Source organism: Orycteropus afer, unplaced genomic scaffold, assembly GCF_000298275.1.
Source record: "Orycteropus afer afer isolate SDZICR_OR568_19922 unplaced genomic scaffold, OryAfe1.0 scaffold00031, whole genome shotgun sequence".
In the NCBI taxonomy this organism is placed as follows: domain Eukaryota; kingdom Metazoa; phylum Chordata; class Mammalia; order Tubulidentata; family Orycteropodidae; genus Orycteropus; species Orycteropus afer.
The window spans coordinates 17,327,405-17,355,260 of NW_006921618.1; the positions used below are offsets into that span (position 1 = coordinate 17,327,405).

The 27,856-nt window shown below is 49.1% G+C and overlaps 1 protein-coding gene across 1 annotated transcript in view; it reads left to right on the forward strand.

The window, feature by feature from the left end:
• PTPRU (protein tyrosine phosphatase receptor type U) overlaps positions 1-26,934 on the forward strand; it is a 111,780-nt gene extending 84,846 nt beyond the window's left edge. The window contains exons 17-31 of the mRNA XM_007935844.2: positions 6,026-6,216; positions 6,913-6,988; positions 7,488-7,564; positions 13,301-13,337; positions 13,993-14,090; positions 14,181-14,297; positions 15,069-15,223; positions 18,406-18,541; positions 19,350-19,499; positions 21,049-21,222; positions 22,389-22,529; positions 25,152-25,277; positions 25,410-25,567; positions 26,506-26,641; positions 26,872-26,934. Of these exons, the coding sequence (XP_007934035.1) occupies positions 6,026-6,216; positions 6,913-6,988; positions 7,488-7,564; positions 13,301-13,337; positions 13,993-14,090; positions 14,181-14,297; positions 15,069-15,223; positions 18,406-18,541; positions 19,350-19,499; positions 21,049-21,222; positions 22,389-22,529; positions 25,152-25,277; positions 25,410-25,567; positions 26,506-26,641; positions 26,872-26,934 (1,835 nt within the window). The remainder of the gene's footprint in view (positions 1-6,025; positions 6,217-6,912; positions 6,989-7,487; positions 7,565-13,300; positions 13,338-13,992; positions 14,091-14,180; positions 14,298-15,068; positions 15,224-18,405; positions 18,542-19,349; positions 19,500-21,048; positions 21,223-22,388; positions 22,530-25,151; positions 25,278-25,409; positions 25,568-26,505; positions 26,642-26,871) is intronic.
• The last annotated feature ends 922 nt before the right edge of the window (positions 26,935-27,856 follow it).

Genomic DNA, 27,856 nt, shown 5'->3' on the forward strand with positions numbered 1-27,856 from the left:
CCACAGGGGAAGTCATAGGCAAGAGGACGAGTGGCCTGTCTTCCTTGGGTCCAAGAAATGGAGGGTCCTCTTGAACATATCACCATTCATTGCCCCATCCCCTTCTGGTGGCTATCTGTGGAATACTGTTTGTTGTTCTTGGGGTCAGGGGCATGCTGCTGGACTTGGCTCTGGCTTTCTGTCAGTATCCCAACCAGGTGGGATATTTTGCTTGTCCTTAGCCATTGCAAGCTGATTCCATGCTGACTTGTGCGGTTAACTGTTTTATTTCTTGCTGCCCTTATAGGCAGTTTTTCTACCCGGAAAGCTCTCTGTGGAGCTGCCAGCACAGTTTCCATGAAGAACACCCCTATCTCTCACCACCTTCCTCTTTTGAGCCCTTCTTATGAGTTCAAGAAGAGCTGGGATTTGAACTGAGGTCTGTCTGATTCCAGAGCCTGTCTCTTGATTTCCGTGCTACACTATGTTCCCCTGAGGATGTTTTATGAAACAAACAAACAAAAGCACTTCACAGTGAAAGACACTTGTGAAATGCTGGCATTTCAGCTCACTCTTTTAGCTTTAAAATGCACCTTAACATGTCAGAAGCCCTGAGAAGTCCTATAGGGAGGATTGTATAACTGGGGGTGTGTCTTCATCTGAAGAAAATACAGAACCCTTCTGCGTCCTCCTTTTTCTTTTCTTTTACTTTACCATCTTGCAGAACTACCGTTTTCTGGAATACGCTTTGGTAACCAGAGTATTAGGCAAGTCTCTTCTCTTTGGACTTCATCCATAAAAATTAAAAATTAAAGGATCTTGGGCATATGACCATGATGATGTAACTGCTACTTGACTTGCCCTCCAGCTATAAGCAGCTAGAAATCTGGATAAAATATATGGAAAAATTTTTTTTAGACATTGGACAATAGGCAACTCAGAATTGTGATCCTCAAGAGAAGAAGAACAAATGGGGTGAGCCCTATGACTGCCTTGACTTTCTGCCTGGAGGCAGTATTCAAAACCTGATACAGGAAGGTGGAAGCCAAACTGAGCATGGGAACCTACATGATTGGAGGAGATAGAGATTAGAATTTGGGGAAATTGAGGCACCTGGAAAATGCAGGGTGGGGTGCTGGGAAGGAGGGAGCTAAACAGGGAAAGAGATGCAGTAACCTGCATGGTTCCCTGGACTCTTGGTCTGAATACTAAGCTGTGCATCCATAAAGTGACTCCACTGGGCCAGGCAAAGAAAGACTACCTGGGAAAGAAAAACTGCTAGGGAGCTGTAAGCTAAGTATTTCCTAAAGCGCAGATAGGGGCTGAGAGACACTTGAATTCTGATTAGCAAAGTAGAGAAACTTCATTGAATACCTTGGGGTAATTAACAGAGACCCAGAAGGGGCACATTTAGTAGTAAGGTTAAACGGTCCTTAGATTAAGGCTACTTTATCTATCTATCTATTTATATTGTGATTTGGGTGAAAGTTTACAGAGCAAATTCACTTTCCATATAACAGCTCACATATACTTTGTCTCATGATATTGACTACAATTTACCACAATGCAATAGCTCTCCTCCCACTTCCTCCCTGTAGTTACTTACCTCTTCCCTGTGTCCTTCCCTCCCATGCACTCCTGCCCCCCCACAGCTGTCTCCCTGTGCACACACAGCCGTTCTATTCTCCCGTGATTGTTCTCTCCAAGGAGTGTATCTACCTAACGTAAATGTTCAGCTCATATGCCTGTCTTTTGTTTGGCTGGAAGCCACAGGAGTGGGTTCAATTCTAGACCTGAATGGCAGCTAGGGGCCATAGTCTCAGTGGTTCTGTCAGGCTCTATTAGACCAGCAAACTTGGTTCCCCTCCCCCACCTTTTTTTTTTTTTTTTGTTAATGATTTTGAGTTTTGTTCCACATTGTTCTCCCACTCTATCCAGTATCTCCTACATAGATCTGCTAGATTAAGGCTACTTTAAACCCACCTTGTTTGGTAAAGTGGGGAGGCAATGAAAATGAGGGAAGTCTTCATTCAATGTGATGGATTGACACAGTAGCTTCAAACCGTGGACTTCAACATACCAATGATCATGAAAACGATGCAGGACTAGACAACGTTTTGTTCTGTGTCATCATGAATTGGAGCACAATTGACAGCAACTAACAGCATTACAACAACAGATCCAACCCAGAAAAGAACCTTAAAAAGATCCCCAAAGGACTGAGCTGAAATGCAAGTAACTTTAAAGGATTGAAATAGTACGGGTTCTGTTTTCTGATCACAACAGAATTATGTTAGAAATCAACAACAAAAAGATATCTGAAATAGCACTAAATATTTAGAAATTAAATAATATACTTCTAATAAACTGTGGATCAAAGGGTAAATCAGAAAATAGAAAATACTTAAAACTGAATGATCATGAAAGTACAATATATCAAAAATTTGTGAGATGTAGGTAAACATTGCTTTGAGGGAAATTTAAACTTTCCATGCTCACTAAGAAAACAAGAAAGATTTATAATCAGTTATCACAGCTTTCACCTTCTAAAACTCACTGTTGTTGAGTCCTTGGGTTTCCGAGGTGGTATCACTATGGAAATAGATTGCCCCATCTTCCTTCCAAGAAATGGCTGGTGGGTTTGAACCACCAGCCTTCTGGTTAGCAGTCAAATGCCTTAGACACTATGCCACCAGAGCTTAAGGAGCCAGAAAAAGAAGAGCAAACTAAACCCAATAAGCAGAAGGAAGAACATAATAAATATAAAAGCAGAAATCCATGAAATAGAAAGTGGACAAATAGAGAAATCAAAGAAATTCAAATTATTTGAAAAGAGCAATAAAATTGATAAATTCTTAGAATAAGGATAAAAGAGAGAAAGCACAAATAATTTCAAGAATGAAGGGGAGATATCACTACAGATACTACAGATATTAAAACAATAACAAGAGAATAGTATGAATAATTTTATGTCAACAAATTCACAACTTAAGTAAAATCATCACTTTCTTGGAAAGACACTAATTCATATATTTATAATATATGTATCTACATAAGAGTTGTATTTGGAATATGTAAAGAACTCTTACAGTTCAATAATAAGAGAGCTCAATTTTAAAATGGGCAGAAGATTTGAACAGATACTTCATAAAACAAGCTATATGAATGGTCAGTAAGCATATAAAAGGATGCTCAATATCTTCTCTAGAAAAATGCAAATTAAAACCACAAGGAGATACCCACTAGAATATGTATAATTAAAAAGACTGATTATACTAAGTGTTAAGGAACTCTGGTAGCACTGTGCTTAAGATATCTGACTGCTAACCAGAAGGTTGGTGGTTCAAACCCATCAGCTACTCCATGAAGCAAGACTGGCCAATCTACTTGTGTAAAGATTTACTGCCTTGGAAACCCAATGGGGGTTGCTATGAGTCGGAATTGACTCAATGGTAGTAGGTTTGGAGTTTTTGGTTTATACTAAGTGTTGGTGAAAAGGAGAAGCAAATGGAACTCTCACACATTGTTAGTGGAAGTGTAAGCAAACTATGAAAAACAGTTTCAAAATTTCTTATAAATTTAAATGTATACTTATTTTATGACCCAGCAATTCCAGTCATAGGTTATTCCCTAAGAGAAATAAAAACTTATATCTATACAAAGACTTGTGCATGAATGTTCATGGCAGCATTATTCATCATAGCCAAAAACTGAGAACAGTCAAAATGCCCATCAGCAGCAGAATAGATAAACACATTGTGGTCTGTTCATACAGTACAATGCTATCCAATGATATAAAGGAACAAATGTTGACATATGTAACAACATGGGTGAACCTAAAAAAATGTGATGAACTAAAGAATTGACACGAGCAATGCATACTGTGATCCATTTATAGGAAATTTTAGGCAAAACAAATCTGTAATCACAGAAAACAGAGTGGGGATGGGGATTGATTGCAAAGAGGCAGGAGAGAAATTTGGAATGACAGAGATATTGTGTATTTTGGGTAGTGGTTACTGGGTATATAACTCATTGAATTGCATATTTCAAATGTATAATTTTATTTTATATAAATGTTCCTCCATAGGGTAGATTAAATAATTAAGGGATTGAGATTGTTGGGGTCAACTGTCCTCTCAACTCTGGCTGCCTGAATCTTAACCCTATGATGAGCAAGCCCATGTTTCTGGTAATGTATCTGGCAGGGGGTCTCATTCTGGGCCACCATATGGGTGAACATTTACCAGCTAAATTTTAGCATTGCCAGGAAGGTCCATCTGTGTTAAAAACATCTTGTAGGCCAGTTATCAAATTACTATGCTTGACTTTCCTTGAACAGTATCATTTTTAGGTTTTGTTGCTGTTTGAAGGGCACATGTCCCTGGGAAGGGTAACACATCAAGCTATGAGTATATTACTGTACAGATGACAGAGTACTTTCTCGAAAGTTGCCCCATTCAATCTATGCTATAGGTCTTGGAGAAGGAGCTCTGGTGTTGCAGTGGTAAACATTTAGCTGCTAACCAGAAGGTCAACAGTTTTAACCCACCAGCTACTCCATGGGAGAAAGATGAGGCAGTCTGCTTCTGTAAAGACTTACAGCTTTGGAAACCCTATGGGGCAGTTCTATTCTGTACTATAGAGTCTATATGTATTGGAATTGACTTGTTGGCAGTGGGTTATAGGCCTTCAAAGACCTTTATGATTCACCTGAGCTACCCCCAGGCCCTTAGAGACCAGCCCAGGTCCTGGCCAGGAATGTGTTTGCACTTTGTAGAGGTCAGCAAGGGATCTGTTTTGCTGATTATGTGTTCCTTCTGTTAATTAGTCATTGAGTAGGAACTGTGGGCCATGCACTGGGCTAGGCTAGAGTTTTGAGTTGGGCAGATATGGTTCTTCCCCTTATAAACCTTTCAGATCAGGAGTGAGATAAGTGATTAACAGATTACACAGAAGGGGAATCATGGATGCTACTGGAACAAAGGAATCCTAAGGGCACTAAGGCTCCCCCTACTCCCCAAATGAGAGCCATTACAGACAAGACCTGAAGGATGAGGAGTTTCACCTCATCTAGACAAAAAGGGGGAAGGGTGTGTGAGGCCAAGGGAACAGCAAGTGTGAAGACACAAGTAAGTGAGGGGCTAGGCACTGGGAGTCCTCCACTAGTCCCGGCTACCTCTGACTGGGCAGAGAACAGCTGGAGAAATGCCTAGGGCTGAACTTGAGGAAGCTCCTTGAAGCCTTGCCCTTTCAGGAGGAGGGAAATGAGGGTTAAACAAGTAAGTGTGGGAGGTGGGTGTGACTGAATGGGGCTGCTTTCTCATCATCAGGACCTGATATTGGGGGCCAGGGGTGGGGAATGTCTGTAGATGTTGACCAGAAGAGCCAGAGGACTGAGGTGGGCTGGCGGGGAGCGGTACAGTTTTCCCAGAGGTTTGTGGGAAGACTGTGACCCTCTCAACCTATTCCCTGGATTGGATGAGGCCACTGCTTGGGCTGACATGGAAATGCTTGCTCAGGAGAAACGCCTTTATTCAGGTCCCTCATGTGATTTGGCAGAGGGGGTGGCAGCACAGCCGGTTTTGGGGTTTGCTTGTTTTGGATAGGGGTAATTGCTGGGAGTTGCCGGTGTTCCAGAGTGTTCCCTTGAAGGGGGGAGGGGAAAGGTAGGAAGGAGGGGAAGACTTTCTTGGGCTCTACTGCGTGCTGCCCTCTGCTGGCAGCTCAGTGAAGCCTTGGAGGGGGTAGTGCCACCATTGGAGCAGTGGGATGGAGTGAAGGTATCACTGGGTCACAGGACTGGAAGGACTCTCAGGGATCATGTGATCTGACCTGATCATTTACAGGTGGGAAAACTGGGATGCAGAGGGGAAGGGACTTGTCCAGGGTCACACAGGATGGGCCTCAGTAAGGTTCCTTGGTTCCACTGAACAATCCAGCCACTTTCCACATTGACCATGCTCCCTCTCCTCACCTTCCCCAGTCCATCTAGGGTTCCCCAGGCTGGGGGTACATGTGTCAGGAGCTCCTTCTCTGACTGCAGGAGACCAGCGCAGCGGTGGGGTCACTGAGGCCAGCAGCCTTCTAGGGGGCTCGCCACGGCGGCCGTGTGGCCGGAAGGGCTCCCCATATCACACGGGGCAGCTGCACCCAGCGGTGCGTGTGGCCGACCTGCTGCAGCACATCAACCAGATGAAGACAGCTGAGGGCTACGGCTTCAAGCAGGAGTACGAGGTGCACAGCCAGTCCGGCCAGGACCCCTTGCCAGGGCCCTGCCGGCTCCTCCTCTCTCTGGCTTTTTGACCCTGGCAGTCCCAACTCTGATGATCCCCCATGCAACCTAACCATTTTTTACCTTGACCCTGGCCTTCATCTTAATCCCAGACTGACCTGAATTCTCACTCTCATTCTAATCCTAATTTAAAATCTGATCTTGAATCTCTGTCTTTACCGGGACCCTGATCATGGTCCTTATGCTAGCCCTCAACTGAACCTGACCCTGACCTATAACCTAATTTCAGTCTGATTTTGATCCTGACCCTAATTTTAAACCCTATTTAAACTCTAATTTGAATCCCATTCTTCCTCTGTGTGGGCTTTCACATGTCCCTTATCCTAATCTTAATCTGACCCTGACCTTTACCTGCTTCCCAACCCAAATCTGGACTTGCCTTAACCTGACACTCATTTAAAAATTTCTCTGGACTCTGACTCTCTTTTCCCACTTCCATCCCTATACATTCCTTGGTTTTGAATCTGGGTCCTGGCTGTTAAAGGGATCTGCTGTGACTTTATCTCAAGGCTCCAACTTTGGCACTGAACCTTATCATGGCCCTACCCCTATCTTGCCCATGTTATCCTTAATGAAGGGACCACTCTGGTGATTAGGGGTCCCTTTCCCCAACTGATGACCACTTTCCCATCTGGCAGAGCTTCTTTGAAGGCTGGGATGCCACGAAGAAGAAAGAAAAGCTCAAGGGTGGCCGGCAGGAGCCCATGCCTGCCTGTGAGTCCTGGGGAAGGGCGTGGGACCTGGGGAGTGGGTGAGAGGGAACTAGAAAGAGGGGCACAGCCAGAGTAAGCTCTGGGCAGTCTCAGAGATTGTACTAGGATTGGCCACCATTCATTAAGTGCCTATTTGTGCCAAGCCCTGTGCTGACCATGTTACACTCATTAGCTCATTTAGTCTTCTCAATAATCCTATGTGGTGGGGAATATTTTAATCCCCATTTTACAGAGAAAGAAACTGAAGCTTGGAAAGTTACAACCCCCTGCCTAAAGTCACACAGCTAATAATTGCCTGACCAGCACACACACTCAGACCTGCTTGATTCCACAGCCCAGACTCTGTTGCCTGTCCTGTCCTGCTTCTGCTGGTGCCAGAACCTACTGGCTTGCCCTGAACCTCTAGGTTCCCCAGCTACACTGCCCCTGGCCTCCAGGAGGCCTTCCTTGACTGCCCCCATTCTGGGTTCTCCACTTCACCCCCTGCCATGTGTTTACAGATGATCGGCACCGAGTGAAACTGCACCCGATGTTGGGAGACCCCGATGCTGACTACGTTAACGCCAACTATATAGACGTGAGTGCCTTGCCCCTGCCATCTCTGCTGTCTACTGGCCACACCCTGAGCTCCTGTTGTGTGTGGGATGCTGACCTGGTCCTGCTCGCTCCAGGCTCACTGTCCGGGTAGGACAGTAACCTGCCAGCGAGACAATGGAGGTTCAGAGGGCTGAGTTCTGAGTGCACCCCACCCCCAGCTTCCTGCAGTCAGTGCCGGGGGAGCTCAGAGGAGGGGGAGGACAGAGTGGGCCACAGATATCAGGGAAGCCTTCCTTCAGGCTAGAGTTGGCCTGGGAGATGGGGACTCCAGTGAGGCAGAAAGAGGGGAAGAGGGTAGATAGGTGGACCTAGAGGTGAGGAAGGATCCTCTTTGGGTGCAAGGCCAAGAGATTGGGGGATTTACATGATATACAGTGAGGCTGAAGGGTATGCAGGGGCTAGAGGGTGAAGGCCTCGGATGGCAGCCACGGAGTTTAAGCTTTCTCCTATGGGCACCAAGGATTTGTGAAAGTGTTTTGATTGTGGTTAGAGTGATACTTTAAGAATGATAACTTCCATTTAGTTAAGCACGTACTGTGTGCCAAGCACTGTGCTAAGCACTTTATACTCAATATCTCATTTTATATAATTTCTCCAACCCTATGAGGTAGTTAGCACCCTGACCTGACTTGTTGTTAAGTGCCCCAACTGACTTTACAGTTGAGGAAACTGGGGCTCAGAGAGGTGAAGCTACTTGTGCTGGGTCACACAGCTAATGTGTAGTAAAAAAGGGACTCAAACCTCAACTTGTCTGTGTCTCCAAAGCCTTTGCTGTTAGCAGCTAGGCTATCCTGCCATCCACTGCAGCTAATGGATCTGCTGGAACGGGGGAGGGCCAGCAATAGGGCGGGCAGCCACGAGACCTCGGCTTAGGTGTCCTACTTCCCCACCCCTTCCAGACACTACGTTTGGGAATCATTTATCAAATACATTTTGAGCACCTACTGTTTACAGGCATTGTGCTGGGCACCAGGGATACAGCAGTAGGCAACACAGACATGGTCCCTGCTTTCCTGGAACACATGTAGTGTGGTGGGGGAGATAGGTAAACATACATCCAAATAAGTCATTTCAGATAAGATGGGAAAACACAAGTCAGAAAAGCAGAATGGTTTTCCTAATGTCACACTGCAAGTTAGTGACAGAACCAAGGTTAGTCATGGCAGGCTGCATGGAGGCAGTGACTTGAGTTGGCTGTGGGTGGCTGGAGAGGAGAGGAGGGCATGTTGGGTAGGGGAGCAGTGTAAGCAAAGGCCTGAAGGTGGGCAGGAGGAGAAGGCATGTATCTGCAGTCGGGGGTAGTAGGGACTGTGGAGATCGTCTCTCCTCTCCCTCTTCTTGTCCTCCTCCCGGGGGCCAGACATGCTACCCCGTGTTTCCTGGCATTCCTTGCCTTCTCCCACCCCTCCCATCCTCTCCCTTGGCTGGGGTGAGGCTGGGCCTGGCCTCTCAGACTCGGGCAGCTTCAGAGACAAGGGGCCTCTCCTTAGTCTCATCAAGGTGCCCGTTGGCTTCTCCTTGGCCCTGACCACTCCCTGCTCTCTGGCCCAGCCTGGCTCACCTGTCATGTTCTGCCTTCCCTGCTCCTATGCTCCATCCACTTCCATCTGCCTCTGGCCTAATATCTGTCTCTTTTGCTTTGTACTGTTCCCTCACTGGAATCATTAAGATTCGGATAAACCGAGAAGTAAGTATCTCTCTCCCCTCCTCCTCCTCCTCCTCCCGTCTGTCTGACTGGCTGTACTCAGACTCTTTCATAGTCTCTGGCTGTCTCTCTCTCTGTCTCTGTCCTCCTTCCCCTCCACTCGTGTGCCCAACACCAACCGTCCATTTCAGCAGCCTGGCCAGGGGCCGCCTGGGGGTGAAGACTCAACAGTATCCCTGTTGTAAGCAATCACTTCCCATCCTCCACTGCTTTGAGACAGGGCAGCAGTGTTGGGGCGCTTCCCCCCATTCTACACTGGCCCTGCCACCAGCTTCTGTCATCTTCAGTCTCCCTGCCCCAGCATTTGGGATGAGTCCTCATTAGCCACACTATTCCTCAGGGCTCTGGGCAGGATGGGGCCTAGGGGAGGTTGCTCCACGTGGGCCTCTCCCTGCTGCTTAGAGGTCAAGGTTTGCACAGAAGCAAAGACAGCCCTGAATCAGTCCCCCTGAAACTAATTTCCCTGATGTACAAATCCCCTTCTGACCAGTTTGCTTGAAATTCAGCCCCAGTCACTTTACCCTCAATTTAGCTCCAATTTGAACTTTTTTTGGGCTGGTTTAGGTATTCTTGTTTTTTAAAATTTGCCGTCTTTTTGGCCTTCTAAGAATAATAATTAAAAAATTCTAATTCATATATATTATTTTCATAACATTTGGTGGCTTGATGGAATTGTTTGCTATTTTTATGGGTACTTTTTCTGTTAACTCCTTTTTTGTTCAATAAAAGTATATTGTTGTCAGAGTCTTAATACTCTTAGAAGACTTAGCTTAATAATTCTTCAAATACCAGTTGACAAGTGTCATTGACTGAGCACCTGCTGTGTGCCAGGCACTTGAGACACATCATTTAATCTTTATCACATCCTGCGAGGTAGGTGCCATATTTACCCCCATGTGACAGATGGGAAAATTGAGGCTTAGGGAAGTGAAGTGACTTGCTCAAGGTCATATGGCTCTAAATTGGCAGAGCTGGGCCTTGAACCTACCCTTAGCTCTCAACTCTTAACGCTAGACTGGTGGTTCTCACCCATCAGGATGCCCCGGCAGTTTTGCCCACAGTGCAGATGCCTAGGCTCTGCCTGCTCCCAGTTCCACCCAATCAGAGTCTCCAGGCAGGTGTTTGCCCAGGTGCAAGCTCCTAGAATATGGTGGTGGGTGAGGACCAGTGCTCTCTAATGCTGGTCTCCAATGTGGGCATGCTCAGATGATATGTTACCTTCCTTTCAAATCTGATTCTAATTTCCATGTACTCTATGTAATAAAATTGCGCAGTAATATACGTATTAATTAAGAAATTGATACACAGTTGTTCAAAGGTTACCTGCTCAAAAAACTTTTTTTTCAAATAGGGTTGTGTGATAAAATAGATTGTATGGGCACTGTGCCATATGATCTGCAAAGAGCTATCCTTCAAATGACAAAAGACTAGGCCACTGGAACCAGCAGAAATGTTTGTAATCTAGCTGGATTTTAGACTAACTGGCTGTTGGTCACATCGACCAATTATTATTGAGCTCCATTCCTTAGCTACTTGTTGACTAACGTTGGAGTGCTGGCACTGTGCTGGGCACTGGACAGAGGAGAATGCGTTACGTGAGGGCCCTGCTCTCAAGTGTGATTCGTAGGCAAACTGGTTTTAGGTGTGAGGTGCAATGCTTGTTCTGTGCTAGAATTTTTGCCGTCCATGCAGAAGACCCAGGTTCGATTTCCAGTCAGTGCAGCTCATGTGCATTATTGCTTGGAGGCTTGTATGTTATGATGCTGAACAGGTTTCAGGGAAGCTTCTGGGCTAAAATACACTAGGAAGAAAAGGCAGGTAATCTGAAAATCAGGCAGTGAAAACCTTATGTATGACAATGGTCTGATCAGCGACCAGTCATGGGGATGGCACAGGACCGGGCAGTGTTTTGCTCTGTTCTGCATGGCGTCCCTGTGAGTTGGGTCCCTCCTATCCTGCACCTCTTCCTTCCTCACCTTGAAGCAGCACTTGAGGCAGAGATGGCATCTTGTCTTGATGCAGTTGCAGGAGGGAATTAGGCTAGACCTGGAGAAGTTCCCAGCCGTGAGGGCTGAGTGACTCTGGGAGGCTTTTCACTATTAGTGACTTTGACCGTTTTCATGGGCATGGCATATAGGCATATAGGATCACTGTTGTTCCCATGTTACAGAGGAGGAGCGGAAGCTAAGGGAGGTCAGAGCCTGGCTACTGGCAGCGTGTTTCAGGGCCTAGCAATATCAGCTCCAGCTGGGAGCTAGTTGAAAATGCGCAATTCTGGACCCCACCCCAGCCTTCTGAATCAAAACCTGCCTTTTAACAAAATCCCCAGGAGATTCGTGTGCATATTAAAGGCTGAGAAGCCCTGTCTTAGCACTCAGAGCCACATAGCTGCTGTTTAGCAGAGCTACGACTGGGACCCAGGTCCATTTGACTCCAAGATTTGGGTTTCTTAACCTCCATAGTAAGCCATCTCCTGACCCAAGAATTCTTGACATCCACACTATTTGGCTCTTCAAGGATACTTTTTGACCTTTAAAATAATAGTAATAATAATAGTGCTTAACACTTGACATACTACTTTATTTACTCCTCCCAACAGCATTGTTGTGATGAGCCGTCAAGTTGAACCCGACTCATAGCGACCCCTCCTTGGATTTCTGAGGCAGTATCACAGGAGCTCGGGTAGCATAGTGCCTAAGGCACTTGACTGCTCACCCGAAGGCTGGCGGTTCAAACCCACCAGCCACTCCTCGGAAGGAAGGTTGGGCAATCTTACTTCCTTAGTGATACTGCCTCGGAAACCCAAGGAGGGGTCGCTATGAGTCGGGGCCGACTCGATGGCAAACAACAACAACAACAACAACATCACTATGGAAGTAGATTGCCCAACCTTCCTTCTGAGGTGTGGCTGGTGGGTTTGAACTGCCAGCCTTCTGGTTAGCAGTCAAGTGCCTTAGGCACTATGGTACCAGAGCATTAGGAAGAAAATTCTATAATTATTCCCATTTTATAGGTGTGAAAATTGAGATATAAAGAAGTGAAGGACTTGCCTAAAGGCACACAGCTAGCAAGACATAGTGCTGGGATTTGAACCCTGGCAGTCGAGTTGCTGGGAGCTGTGTTGAGGGCATGCATTTGAGGCAAGGGGCTGGGCTGGTTGGTTTTCTCTGGCACCACCCCTGCAGTGCTTCTTCCCCACCCTGTGTTGCCTGTACTGGTGCCCTGGCTATGTGGTGGGCTCTATTTCCCAAGGAGATGAGGCCTTGTGGGCAGAACCTCATGGGTGACTGGCCCTGGGAGGGAGTGGGGGCTGGCCAGCTCCTGTCCTTAACCTGAAGGATGTGGGAAGGAGAATGAAGTAGCTCTTGGCCTCTGTTTTGTGGGAGATAATGAAGGTAAAGTGCTTAGCACAGTACGTGACCATCAAGCTCTCAGGTTCTTAAAAAAAAAAAATGTTCTTTCTTATTATGATTACTGATTTTAAAGATTAAAAAAAATATTTTATCTAAGGGCAATGAGTAATCCTTCTGCTCATTTGCTTCCAACCTGGAAATCTCATCTTGAGTAACCTCTCAGGCTTTGAGGCATTACTGTCCATCCTGGTTGTCCTGAGGCCACTGGAATAGCTTGAGAAGACCCAGTCTTGGGTGTGGGGTTGACTAGGGGCTCTGGGCTTTTCTCTCCAAACAATAAGCCAATTGTAAGCAGATTGTGGATAACTATCCCCAATTTATGAATGGGGAAACTCCTAGCCCCATAGAGGAGTCATGTCCACCCTAAGGTCACACAGCAAGAATAGGATTAAACCCAGGACACGTGTGTCCCTGCTGCACTTCCTTCTTGGTTGCAGACTTGGAGAACAGGGTCTTCCTAGTTTGAAGGTCCTGGGAATGAGGGTGGGGCAGTTCTGTGGGGAATGGGTGCTGTTTCTGGAAGAAGGAGGTAAAGGAGGTCAGAGGGAATAAGGAGCTGCTCCCTTGGGTCTGACCACGCCCTCTTCTCCCATTCCAGGGTTACCACAGGTCAAACCACTTCATAGCCACTCAAGGTACCTGGCACCTCTGTGTGCCCTGTCCACCCGATGTCAGTGTGCTGGAATGCCCTCTGTCTGCCTTCCTGTCTTCCTTGTTGATCTGTTTGACTCCCTGCTTGCTTTCCCATCTATATGTCTGTCTCCCACACCCCTGTCTGTCTGATCCGACTCTGGCCAGATCTGTTAGAATTTGGCTGAGTCAGCCTCTGCCTCCTCTTGGTGTTTATGTCTCCCCAATGTGATCAGTCCATCTATAGCTTCTTGGTCCATCTGTCTGTCTCCAAGGTGGTACATGCAGAAGGACTAGCCAGGCTCAGTCCTCATGGGTGTGGGCTCTGCCTCAGTCTGGGCCCATCCACCTGTGCCTATTTCTTTGACTATCCACCGTCCATCCCTCCCAAAGACTTGTGCAATGGACTGAGTATCTGGCCCTCTAACTGCCTCCTGGGTCCTATAAGGATGATTGAGGTCTCCCTGTCAGTGGCCCTGTTACTACCCACCCCCAGGGCCCTACAGGCATGATTTGGAACTTGGTGGGGTATGTATGGGTGGGCAGGAAGGCCCCATTGGGTTCAGGAAACCCCTGGCCTGGGGTGGTGGTGCCAGGCCATAGGGTGTGCTGGCCCTGGGTGGAGACCTTGCTTCAGGGACAAGCCCTCCCTGCCCCCAGGGCCAAAGCCTGAGATGGTCTACGACTTCTGGCGTATGGTGTGGCAAGAACACTGTTCCAGCATCGTCATGATCACCAAGTTGGTGGAGGTGGGCAGGGTAAGCGGGGCTGTAAGGTAGGGAGTGGGGCATGGTGGGCTTAGGGCAGTAGTGAAGAGTCAGCTGAGATCTACCTGCTGGGGACTACAGGTGAAATGCTCACGGTACTGGCCAGAGGACTCGGACATGTACGGGGACATCAAGATCACGCTGATGAAGACAGAGACTCTAGCTGAATATGTTGTGCGCACCTTTGCCCTGGAGCGGGTGAGTCACTCCATTACCTACGTCACTCACCCCCTTCCCATCTCCCCCAACCCAGGTGTGAGAAGGGAGCAGGAAGGGTGAGGAAGCAGCTATTGCTAACTGCTTGCTGGGAGCCCTGTTAAAGGACAGGAAGGTGGTGCCTGTCTTTGCAGGGCTCAGTAAGCAAAAGGCTCAGTCTTTGCTGGTAATTTCAAGAGAAAGTAGGTATAATGAAGATGGTGATGATAGATGCCAAGTGTTGGCTTCTACCCTTGGGCTCTGTGCTGAGCCCCATATGCACATTATCTTTCAGGCCTGGAAAGCTCTGCAGGATTGGGTGCTTGCCATCAGTCCCAGTGTACAGATTAGGAAAATGAGGCTCAGAGTGGTTACATCATTCATGAAAGGCCACATGTGACTGGCCAATGAATCCTCTTGTCCAAGATTCTATTTGGTCCACTCTGTAAAACCCTCAGAGGAAGAGCAGTTTCTCCCCTTTAACCCAAGACCTGGAGAGTCGAAATAATGTCCCAGGTCATACAACAATTGAGAGAAGTGGGTGTTTAATATGCCAGGTTTAGGTATCAGGCAGACCTAGATCCAAGTTCTGGATAACATTTACCTACCCTTGGACAAGTGGTTTCTCTGAGCCTTCATTTCCTCATTTGCCTGGTGTATTAGTGGGATTATTGAGATCATACCTGTGAGGTGCTCACACAGAGCCTGGTACACAGTCAGTATCTAATAGATACTGACAGGGACACTGACTGTTGTTACTATTTTCTCCCCTAGAGAGGCTACTCTGCCCGGCACGAGGTCCGCCAGTTCCACTTCACTGCATGGCCAGAGCATGGTGTCCCCTACCATGCTACAGGGCTGCTGGCCTTCATCCGGCGTGTGAAGATCTCCACCCCACCTGATGCTGGGCCCATCGTCATCCACTGCAGGTGGGGACTCTGGGAATCCCAAGGAGAAGAAGGGAAGTTGGGCTGGAAATGAGGTTGGTTCCAAGGGTTCAGAGGGTTCTTTGGCTTATCTTGCTCAGGGACAGAGGACAGGAAGGAATGTCCCCCAAAAGCTCCTTTGTGCTTTGGCTCTGGGGTTGTCACCTTCTGTGACCTCCAAGACCTGTGGAGCCCCTTGGCCCAGATGCCAAGGAGGTTCTGGAGACACAGAGGGGGATCAGAACTTGGTGAGACACCAGGCAGGATCGAATCTAAGTTTACTTTCATTCAGTAAGTGTACATTGCATTCCTGGTGCCTACTAGATTTGGACCAGGTGCTGGGAAGGACTTCATCTTCTCCTTGCCAAAACCAGTGGGCTTACCCTATCCCTTGGTCTTCACACTGTCTGCAGCCTCTGGCCTTCTTCACTACCTCTTCCTTTCCCAATTCCTGCCTCGGTTGGCTCCTCTGTCCCCCCTTCTCCCTGCTCTGCTTCCTCCCTGGCTCATATCTTCCTCTTGCCTCTTAAATGAGGGCCCAGACCAGGACAGAGGCCTTAACCTCTAACCCTTGTGGCGTCTGTCAGTTCCCTGGGCCCACAAGTCCTTGACCTCCTGCAAAAACGGCAAGGAGGCCACATGTTCTGACCTCCTCTAATCCCACGAGAGGAAGACAGGATTACCAGCAGTAACCCAAGGCCTATTACTTCAAGGCCAGACATGCTGCCTCCCTCCAGCCCTTTCACCAACCGTTCCTCCCAAAGCACCCACCACCTCTCTCCTGGGTTCGATAATTCACTGCAGTGGCCACACAGAACTCACAGATTATGGGGTTTATTAGGGAAGCACCAGGCTACAACTCAAGTTCAGGAAGAACGCTCAGTCTCTCTCCCAGCCCACCGTCCCTCAGCCAAGAGTCTCTCACAGTCTCTTTCTCAGCAGTGCTGGTCCCTCGGCGTCTCACTCAGTGATGCGTGTCTCTTGCGGCTCTTTCCCAGCAGCACGTGTCTCTTTCAGGGGTGCGTGTCTCTTTCGGCAGCACGTCTTCCTCCACCAGCAGTCAGAGAGAGAGAGTTCTGCCTCTAGGAGGCCTCCTTTTGAGCCCGGCAGGGTGGTCAAACTAGCCAATCATAGCATCAGAACTCTAAGCACGTGAGAGAGAGTGGGAACTTCCCAGAACATTGTATTGTGCCACGCCCAACAGAAATAACCCAGGTGGGCGACTTTAAAATCAGGATCTCCTCCGTAGCTAATAGCAATTCCCACCTTAGAGTTTACAAAGACTTATGGGTAGAAAAGCCACACTAAGTAATTTACTACACCGCACCTCCATATTGTGACTTGGTCCCTCTATTTGGAGTCTTACTAACTCTCTGCATGCCACATGCCAGATGCATTCTTCTCTCTGCCCAGCCATCCCCAAATCAGCTTCTCTTTGATTTCTTCAAGCCTCTTTAAGATACCATTTCTTAAAAATAAAACTTGATTGATACATGTAAAGCAAAATGCAAAATCATAAGTGTATATGTAACTTAATGAATCTTCACAAACCAAACACACCTGTGAAATAACCAGGACTCAGATCAAGCAACAGAACAGTAGCAGCACCCAGAAGTCCCTTTGAGCCCCTTCCAGTCTCTATCCACCCACCTCACAACTCTCACTTCTAAACACCATAGATTAGTTTTACCTGTTTTGGAACTTAGCAAAAATGGTGTCATACAGTATGCACTCTTTGACTATGACTTCTTTCCTTCAGCTTTATGTTTGTAAGATTCATCCATATTGTACCATGTTCTGGTGGGTGGATAAACCACAATGCATTTATCCATTCTGCTGTTGACAGGCATTTAAGTTATTCCTTTCCAGTTCTGATCTATTATGAACAGTGCTGCTAGGAACTTTCTATAGCGTGTCTTTTGGCCAACATATGGATGCATTTCTGTTGGGTCTGTGTGTAGGAATGGAATCGGTGTATGTGCAAACACTGATCTTTAGTACATACTGCCACTTAGTTTTCCAAAGTGGTTTTACTAATTTAAACCTCCACCAGTGGTGTATGGCAGATCCAATTGCTTTGTGTCTTTGCTAACATTTGGAATCTTGAAATCTTAGTGTCATCTTTGTCTGCTCCTCGCTTCTCTCCAGTGCTGCTCAGCCCAGTGCTAAGCGTGAGGAGCACAGAGGTGCATCACACACAACCCCAGCCCTCAGTGAGTTCCCAGTCGGGTTAGGGAGACAGCCACATAAACAATGGCCACATAGCAGCAAGAGTGTTTTAATAACAGCCTGCCCTGGCTGTTCTGGGAACTCAAAGAGGATAACATATGCTTGGAAGGGTTGGGAGGCTCACCGAGGAGATGCTGTACATGTAAGATTTGGAAGTATATGCAGGAAACTTTGGGGTATCCAGAAGGAAAGAACGTTATTATTATTTTTTTTTAATTGTGCTAAAAATGTATAAACAAAACATTTACTATTTCAACATTCTTTACATGTATAATTCAGTTGTGTTCATCAGTTCTGCAACCGTCACCATTATGTTTCCAAATTCTCCCAACACCTTAACAGAAGCTCAGCATCTTCTAAGCGATGAGTCCTCCTCCCCCTCACCTCTGCTAACCACTAATAAACTTAGGTCTTCACATGCTTGTCTGTTCTAGATATTTCATATAAGTAGAATCTTAAAATATTTGCCCTATTTGTCTGACTGACTTCACTCAGCATGATGTTTTCAAGGTTTATCCACGATGTATTTGTATCAGGACTCCTTTCTCTTTGTGGCTGAGTAGAATTTCATTGTATGTGTGGACCACGTTTTGTTTTGTTGATGGACATTTAGGCTGTTTCCTAAATGGAAAGAACATCCCTAGATTAAGGTCCAAGCATTATTTTTGCTGCCCCCCTTCAATCTAAGTTTCTAATTTGGTCTGGTTTCACCTCTGCATTCTTCCTGCTCCATGCTTTCCTCTCCTGTCCCAAGGCCTGTCCCCAGCTGTGTCCTCTGTCATGTTTCACTCTTCTTCAACCTTCTCTCTGGATCCTCTTTGTCAGGGGAAAGTCTCTCTGTGTCCCCTGTCTGTTACATGGTGCACATATGACTGGTTCCACCTCCCTCTCGTTCATCTTGGTCCTGGGCTCCTCCCCCAAGGCTCTGACCTGGCCTGGGACCACTCTTTCTCCAGTGCTGGCACCGGTCGCACAGGTTGCTACATCGTCCTGGATGTGATGCTGGACATGGCGGAGTGCGAGGGCGTCGTGGACATTTACAACTGTGTGAAGACTCTCTGCTCCCGACGTGTCAACATGATCCAGACTGAGGTGTGGGGACCCAGCCCTGTCCCCAGTTTCCCCTCAAGGACTTGATTCCTTGTGAGGGAGCTCAGAGCTGGTGGAGGCTAACTCCTTAGGCTCCTCCCTTCCCCAGGATTTCCCGTTTTTTCCCATCCCAGAACTTGGGCTGCCAGCCTCTTAGAATTTTCCCAAACTCAACTCCACTGTGTTCTGTTAGGTGAGGTCCAACAGCAGTGGGCCAAGATCATGGACTTTGTAGCCATGACATACCCAGGCTTGTATCCTCACTAGATATGACACATTGAGCTGTCCTGTCATCTTTTAGAGCTTCTTAAAGGGTGGTTATAGGGACGAAAGATGAGCTTTGGGAATGTAAAGCATGTAGCACAGTGCCCAGCATGTGGTCACTCAAATGGTAGCTGTTATTATTGATGTAAACATTCTGTGTTGGCTGCCGACTGGAAGATTGGCAGTTGAAGTCCACCCAGAGGCACTTGGAAGAAAGGCCTGGTGATCTATTTCTGAAAGATTACAGCCATTGAAGACCCTGTGGAGTGCAGTTCTATGGTGACACACACGGGGTGGCTAGGAGTTGGAATTGACTCAGCACCAACGTGTATTATTATTATTACCAGCCTTCCCCCCATGCCTGGACCCAATATATCCATGAGAGGTTGTTTCAAGTAAGATTGGTCCCACTTTTATTAACATATGGTTGGACCACACCTCAAAGCATCCCTGCCTCAACCTTCAGCTTGCTCCACCCCGTCTTCACTCCAAAAGCTCCAGCTTCTAGGCTTCTCTTGGTTCCTCATATTCTTGCCTCCTGTTCCAGGAGCAGTACATCTTCATCCATGATGCCATCCTGGAAGCTTGTCTGTGTGGGGAGACCACCATCCCTGTCAGCGAGTTCAAGGCTGCCTACAAGGAGATGATCCGCATTGACCCTCAGAGTAACTCCTCCCAGCTGCGGGAAGAGTTCCAGGTGTGAGATGTGTGAGTGTAAACGTGTGGGTTTATGTGTGAGTGTGTGGGTGCATGTGCGTGAGTGGGTCTGAGTGTGTTAGGAGATCCTCGGTGTGGTAGAAGACATTGAGGGCCAAGCAGGAGGGATCAGATTGAGACCACAGTTTGCAGACTGAGTTGGACTATTAGTTTTAAACAAGTTACTTTACCTTTCCAAACCTCAGTTGTCTTACTTATTAAAATAAAACAAAAACAAACCTAGTTAATATCTACCCTATAAGACTTGTGTTCAACAGTATTCTTTTGGCTGCAAGTGACAAAAATCCAGTTCAATCTGGGTGGTACACCTTCAATTATTGGCTGGATCCAGGGGCTCATGATGAGGCCTGTACCTAGTCTCTGTCTACTCTGAGTCCTGCTCTCATCTGTGTTTGGCTTCCTTCTCAGGCCTGCATCTTGGCTGCCACCAATGCCAGGCTTATTCATCTCTGCTGCCAGAAGACTCAGTGGAAAAAGCACTTGTAGCTCCTTAGAGCCCTAACAAAAGTCCTGGACCGATTCTTATGTATCCATGCCTGAATCTGTCCCTGGGTCAAGAGAGATGGAACACATCGATTAGCCCAGACCTTGGTTACATGCCCAACGCTTGGTTCTGGGAGTGGGGCCAGTCTTACCCAAGTCACTTGTATTGATTTAGAGGAAGGCTGGTTCTCCAGAGATGAGTCTGAGAGCCATCACTGGGCAGGCAGAGACCCCAGATGTCCTTTCCATCCCAGGGTTTCTGCAAAGGTTCAGCAGGACAGCACGCGCTGCCTACCTGGTGCTTCAGAGCCACACAGAGTGATCCCATAGAAATGCTGGCTGTGTTTCCTGGAGAAGGTTGTCAGACTTTGGGGATCATGAGAGATTGGGGTTCCCTGTTAGGGATTCCCAAGAACAAGAGAAAGAAGCTCTCTTTCCCATTGAGACCCCATGAATCTGGGGTGGTATGAGGCACAAAGGCTGAGGGATGGAGGAGATGACCCTAGAGCCCCTGGCTTGATATAATGCCAGGTGCCCAGGGTTTTTGTTCTGTGCAGGCAGGGCCATGACTGAGGAAGGCAGCCACCAGTGCCAAGTACCTGGGATCCACTTTGTGGAAGACGTGAGGTTTCAGCCTTGTCTGAATAAAAGGGGCTGATCAACTGCTCATGGTCATCACTGTGCCTTCCACTTACTGAGCCCCATGTGTGCCAGGCTCCATGCTTGGTGCTTGGCATTATCTCATTTTATTTCATGATAGTCCCATGGTCAGGCCTATTATTAACCCATTTTATAATTCAGGAAAACTGAGTTAGAGAGATACAGTAACTTACCTAGGGTGACACAGCTGGGCCAGGAGGATGACCCCGGTCTCAGAGCTCCATCTAGGCCTTGTGTGGCCTTGCATAGGAGAAGGTAGTGGTTTTTCTGGACCTCTGTTTCTCCATCTATAAAATGGGGCTAATAACCCAGCTGCTTTCACTGGGCTCTGAGGAGACCCAGTGAGTGCTGGATTGAACCCTCCCATCCCTTCCCCCACCTCACAGACACTGAACTCGGTGACGCCACCCCTGGATGTGGAGGAGTGCAGCATTGCCCTGCTGCCCCGGAACCGTGACAAGAACCGCAGCATGGATGTCCTGCCACCCGACCGCTGCCTGCCTTTCCTCATTTCCACTGACGGGGACCCCAACAACTATATCAACGCAGCCCTGACTGATGTGAGAGCTTGGGAAGGCCCAGGGAGCAGAGCTGAGGGTTCTGATGTAGAGGGGACCTCTACCCTTTTCTGGGACTAGGCCCATGGGGTACTTCCTACCCCCAGTGGTCTTTCATTCAGGGCGGTCAACCCAGTGCTCTGCCTCAAGTATTCCTCTTAGTCTGAGTGGAGGTCTGGGTCATGGAGTTCAGGCAGGGCTGTCTCAAGGATCAGGCCCAGCAGAGCCTAGGGTAGGACGAGTGCTTCAGGGGATTTTGGGGAGGGAGGGTGTGGGCTGATGTCTGGAGCCACAGGAGCTTTTCTTGGTGTTATCCAGCTGGAACCTGCTCCAGGACCCATCCTGCAATGGTGACCTGTTCCCTAGCCCAATTCTGGCATGTTCTGAGGGTTCAGGAACCATTTAGAGGCTACTTCCTCTGCCCCCAGCCTCGGGGGGATATTCCTCTGCTGAATTTGAGAGTCTGGGCTAGGGTTTCAGACTCCTGAGGCACAGAGCTGGAAGGACCATAAGAGATTCATTTATTCAAAAATATTTACTGAACCCCTGCCATGAGTTGGGTACGATAATACCCAGGAATCTCTCTTTGGAATCTTGCATTTGGGAATGGGGTGGAACCCTCAGTAGACAGATATATGATGGAATATAAAGCACTGGTAATTTTCTACAAATAACACCCAGGCAGAAAAATCGTTTAAGGTGGGTTTAGAGGGCTGTGTGTGTACTTTCAGTGAGGTGGCAAAGGATAGCCTCATTGAAGAGGTAACAGTTAACCAAAGACCGGACAGATGTGAAGGAGGAAGCCACGCAAACATTTGGGGAAGGCGTTTCAGGCAACAGGAACAGCAGATGCGGAGGCTCTGAGGCGGGAGCAGGCTTGGCCAGCCTCCGTCTATACCTGAGCTTCCTCAGTTGTGCCTGAGTTGCCGCGTATTTGAGAACCTTTTGCTCTTCAGTTCTGTGGGTTTGCACACTAGAGGCCTGGGGGCCACCCTGTCAACTCTAGCCAACTCAGTGTGGTACCCTCTGAAATGGCTTGCTGGAGACAGCGTGGGCCTGTGGGGGCGGAGCTGACCTAGGGAGGGCAGGGCGGGGAGGATAGCCTGTGGCACGGGCTCGGTGCGTTGGGACCATGAACAGGGCCCCTTTGATTCCTGCTTTTCCTGCAGAGTTACACGCGGAGCGCGGCCTTCATCGTGACCCTGCATCCACTGCAGAGCACCACGCCCGACTTCTGGCGGCTGGTCTATGACTACGGGTGCACCTCCATTGTCATGCTCAACCAGCTGAACCAGTCCAACTCTGCCTGGGTGAGGTGCCCTGCTAGCCAGCAGACTGCTGCTGCCCCAGGGCACTGGTTTGTTCAAGGGTGGAGTCCCAAAAACCAAGTGGCTGACCCTTGCTCTGCCACCTCTTTGTTGTGTGACCTTAGGCAAGTCACACTCCCTCTCCTAGAGCCTTGGTTTTCTAATGTGTAAAACAAGGGTCCCAGATTGGAGAAACATGTTGGGTATTATCAAGCTGACTTGTGACTCATAGTGACCCATGTAACAGAGTAGATCTGCCCCATAGGGTTTTCTTGGCTGTAATTTTGTACAGAAGCAGATGGCAAGGTCTTTCTCCTGCAGAGGTGCTGGGTGGACTTGAACTGTCAAACCTTTGGTTTGGAGCCAAGTGCTTAACCGTTGCACCACCAGGGTTCATTGAGTACCTGCTTTATGCCAGGGACTCTGCCTTACACTCCCACTTGTATACCTTCCATGGTTGGGGAATGAAGGCTTCAGGGAAAAAAATTAAGACCCAAAATGATGAAGTGACTTCCCCAAGGTCTGTGAAGTGGCAGAGTTTTGTCCCCCACCATGGAATGCCTCATTCCAGAGCCATTGCTCTTTCAGTCATTTGACTAAACTGCCCATGATTGATGGGGCCTTTGAGGCAGAGTGAAATCCAGGCTTCCTCACTTTTTGATTATGTGACATAAGGTGAGTTAATTTACCCCTTTGAGCCTCAGTGTCATTTCTCTGTAAAATGGAGACTATCACAGGACTCTTTCTCAGGGAGTTCTTGTGAGGACCATGGGAGATGTGTGTTAGATGCTTAGAACTATACTCTGCCTGGTAGGTACCAGGCACCTTATACATGGTAGGGATGAAGATGACAAGGGTAACAGTGACTTCTGAAGTCCTTCTCGACATTGCCTCTGTGACTACAGCCCAGGGGCAATCCCTCCAGCTGCCTCCATTTCCTTTTGGGGCTCCTGAGACTGGAGCTCCCGGGAAGTACAGATCCAGATGCCCAGCCTTCCTTCTAGATGCTCCTAGGTTTCTGATACCCCTGTGTCCTCAGTTCTCTGCCTTGGTTGGGCAGGAAGATTTGCTGTAAAATGAGCATTAAAAAACCCAAAGCCAAACTCACTGCCATCGAGTTGGGTCCGACTCATAGTGACCCCTCCTTGGGTTTCCAAGGTGGTATCACTACGGAAGTAGATTGCCTACTCTTCCTTCCGAGGAATGGCTGGTGGGTTTGAACCGCCAGCCTGCTGGTTAGCAGTCAAGTGCCTTAGGCCTCTTAATGGCTGCCTCCAGAAAACCTTATTAATGGGACTCTTTGAGTCTGGCATTTGGTGTAAATGACCCAGGACTGCAAGGTAATCAGTTCCAGCCCCTGGCAGGGGCAGGAGGGAATCCCAGCTGTGGTAAGGAAGGTATGTTCTCTGGAGTGGGGAGAAGGGACCCCAAAAGGGATGCTTACTTGGACATCATTCACTGATTACTGATTTACTCATTCATTAAACCAACTTTTCCTGCAAGTGGCTCTGTGCCAGGCCCTGCAGTGGGCAGTGGAGAGACAGAGAAGGTGAAGACGCAACCCCTCTCAGGATCTCATGGCCCAGGGGGAAGCAAGTATAAAATAAGATAGTGATAGCACATAGGGAAAAGGGCTGTCATGGAGCCAATATGGGCACAGAAGAGCCTGAGGAACAGTGTATCAGGGAGGGCTTCCTGGAGGAAGTGGAGCCTGGGTTGAGATGTGTAGGAAGAGGAGAGTTGATTAGGTGAAGAGATGGGGTAAGAATGATCCATGGAGAGGGAGTGAACAGCATGTGCAAAGGCCTACATGCAAGGAGCTGCCAGGGCTCTAGGCAAACAGAGGAAGGTAATGTCCTCATCTCATGGGACTGTGGTCAGAGAGGAAGCATAGCAGTGTTCTGAGAGGGAGCTTGGGGACATTTGTACAGTTGGGGAATCTGGGGCCCAGAGAAAGGAAGAGCCTTGCCCAGGCTCCAGGTGCAGCTGACGCTAGAAGCTGGGACTCCGACTGACTAAGCTGGAAGACCTGCACATGTGTGTGTTGGGGCTGTGCCTCCTCTGTCCCTCCTCTGTGCCTCCTCTGTCCCTCCACTGTTTTGAGTCTGTGGCCTGGGGGAGGGATGCATGTAGGACCTTGCCTCATGGAAGGGCCCTGGGTCAGGGGTGGGGGTGCTGCGCTGTGTCGCAGCATCAAGGATGCCTCGCCTCTGTGAGCTGGTGTTGAAGGGCAGAGGCAGTGAGAGAGAGGGTCAGGGATGGGGGTCATCTGAGGCCTATCCCTGGAAGGAGGGTTGTGTGTGTGTGAGAGAGAGAGAGAGGGAGAGAGAATATGGTAAGGTGCAGATTTGTAGCCACATGGCAGTGGGCACTAGTGCTGTCTATGTAGATTTGGTCTTGGCTGATTTGAATGTGTTGGTTCAGAGTGCATGGGAGTGGGTGCAGCTGTTTCATGGGTGGAGTGGTGGCAAGTGAGGGGATTTTGAAGGTGAATCTAGAGTGGGTGGGTGGGCTAGGGTGCATGGTAGCCCCAGGGTAAGTGTGGAGTGGAGGTCTAGGGGTGGGTGTGACCATGCTGCCCCAGACCACTTAACTGAGCTCTCTCTCTTGGTGCCGGTCCCCCAGCCCTGTCTGCAGTACTGGCCAGAGCCAGGCCGACAGCAGTATGGCCTTATGGAGGTGGAGTTTGTGTCAGGCACTGCAGACGAGGACTTGGTGGCCCGTGTCTTCCGGGTGCAGAACATCTCTCGGGTGAGTGTTCTGGGGAGCCCAGGGTGAGAGTGGGTATGGCGGTTGGGGTGGCCTTCAGTGATCTCTTGAGGTCATCGAGGTCTCCCGTGACCTGGGCGCTTATGTCCCTCTGTCTGGCTGATGCACCCCCAGCTGCAGGAGGGGCACCTGCTGGTTCGGCACTTCCAGTTCCTGCGCTGGTCTGCATATCGGGACACACCTGACTCCAAGAAGGCTTTCCTGCACTTGCTGGCTGAAGTAGACAAGTGGCAGGCGGAGAGTGGGGATGGGCGCACCATTGTGCACTGCCTGTGAGTGCTGGCCCTGCAGGAGGGTGGACGGATGCACCGGGAACTGCAGGACAGGTTCAGTCTGAGAGAGCCCCCAAGATTGGCCCTGAGACCCCTGAGCTCCCAGAGGGCTGTGACCTGGCCTCTACTCAACCAGCTGAGGTCGTCCCTGCCTTCCCTGGAGAAACCAAGTCAGCTTCAAAGGAGCACTCTGTGTGACCTTTGACCTTATCAAAGAGTCCTAAGTCAGAATTTTTATTCCCATGAAATGGTAGCATGCTTTGAAGCCAAAGGCATTCTGGTCTTTGTTCATGTAGGCATGCAGATGAATTCATCCATCCATCCATATACCCTCATTCAGTAATTCAGTTACTCACTCATGTCTATGCAATCACTCCTTTGCTCCCCACTTTTTCACCTTTTAGCACTTAACCCCTCTCAGTGTGAGGCTGAGCATATTGGATGCTGGGGTAGGGAGCTGAGTCAATCAGGGCCCTCGGGGCCTTGAGTGCCTTCAAGGAAGAGGCTGAGGGCCTCGTCAGTCCCCTGCCTCCCAGGAGCCACCATACCCCAGAGTCACAGGGAGAGAGGGAGAGGGGCTGAGGGGCTGGGAGTGTCTCTGTGTGTGTTTGTGTGGTGTGTCTACCAGTGGGTCTGGGTTGCAGTGGTGGTGACCTGTCTTCTCAGGGCTCGCTTTCCATTTTGTTCTTCATTGCTTACTTGTGGTCTAGCCGTGCTCTGTTACTGACTATCTCTGGGAGTCTTTTTCTTGGGGTGTATCTGGGCTTCCTTTCTCTCAGAATCTGTTTCTTCCTAGACGCCTTAAGGATGTCATCTTAGCTTCTGACTCCATCCCCTTAAATTCTGGCCCTGCCACTCCTCCCTTTTGGTCCCCCAGCCCTGTCATTCACCTTTGGGTTCCCTGGTCCTGGCCCTCAAACTTTCTTTGTCTCATTTAGAAACGGGGGCGGCCGCAGCGGCACCTTCTGTGCCTGTGCCACGGTCCTGGAGATGATCCGCTGCCACAACCTGGTGGACGTTTTCTTTGCTGCCAAAACGCTTCGCAACTACAAGCCTAATATGGTGGAGACCTTGGTGAGGGGCAGCTCCCCCATGCCCAGCCTGGGCCCTCAGCACTTACTCTCCTATATCTGGTCCCCACAGTCAGGTCTTGGGTTCTAGTCCTCTAGTGTCAGAACTTTACCCCCATTTTCCTCCTTCCCCCAAGGATGGGCCTCTCTCCTCTCCCTTCCCCTCTCCCTTTCACTTCTAGTACTAGGGCAGGGTCTGGCGGCTGATTCCTTTTCTCCCTCTCCCCGATCTAGGACCAGTACCACTTTTGCTACGATGTGGCCCTGGAGTACCTGGAAGGGGTGGAGTCGAGATAGCGGCCCCTGGCCTGGGGCACCCACCGTGCACTCAGGGCTAGGCCCACCGTCCACTGCTGGCGAGGAGGATCTGTGCCTCCAACTCTGCTTGTTCCCTGCTCCCATAGGGAAGACTAAAGGGAGCGCTGGGCAGTCTTGGTGCCCCTTCCACTATGGGCAGGGCCTTTCACCATGACCTGGGGGCTGGCTGTGGGCCAAGGAAACACTTGGGCAAGGCTGCAGCCCCGCCCCGCCTCCACAGGGTCCTGCTGGCCTGTTCTGAGAGTGTGGCATGGCTTGGAGGAGCTGGTAGGGACTCAGAACTGCCAGCTCTGGGGGACCGGCCCGAGCCCCTTGACTCCGTCTCAACCCGTGGTAGAGAAGAGTGAGGCCCTGCAAAGGGCGTGTGTGCCAGGCTGAGATTTCCACTCAGCTTGGCTCCCTGTGGCCATGGGCAGAGAATGAATTGGAGCTTGGCCTCTAGAATCCCATCTGGCTCAGCCCCTGAGCGTCCCAGGTGTCTGATATGATCTGCCCGTGGTGCATATGCAGACTGTCCTCCTCAGGAGCTCTGCAGCTCCCTCCTCCGCCCCCTGCTGCCCTGGGATATCTGCTCATGATCGCTACCCATTTTCTGCTTCCTGATGTGTGCTCTGAGCTTCCCGGAACCAGGATCTGGTCGTCCCTACCCTGCCCTGTGCGGGGCCCCTTCCCTGCCTGACCCACTCTGCAGAATGAAGTCACCTTAGCCCCCTCTTCTTTTAACTTCCAGGCCTCACTGACCTGACTCTGCTCAGTGACAATCTACAAGGCTGAACAACAACTCCTGGCCATGAGCTCTGTGGCTCTGTGGGGAGGAGGCAGTGCCAGAGCAGGGGTGCAAATGACTCCTAGAATTTGGAGGAAGAAAGGGTATTTTGGGGTGGAGGATCTGTTTTTTTGT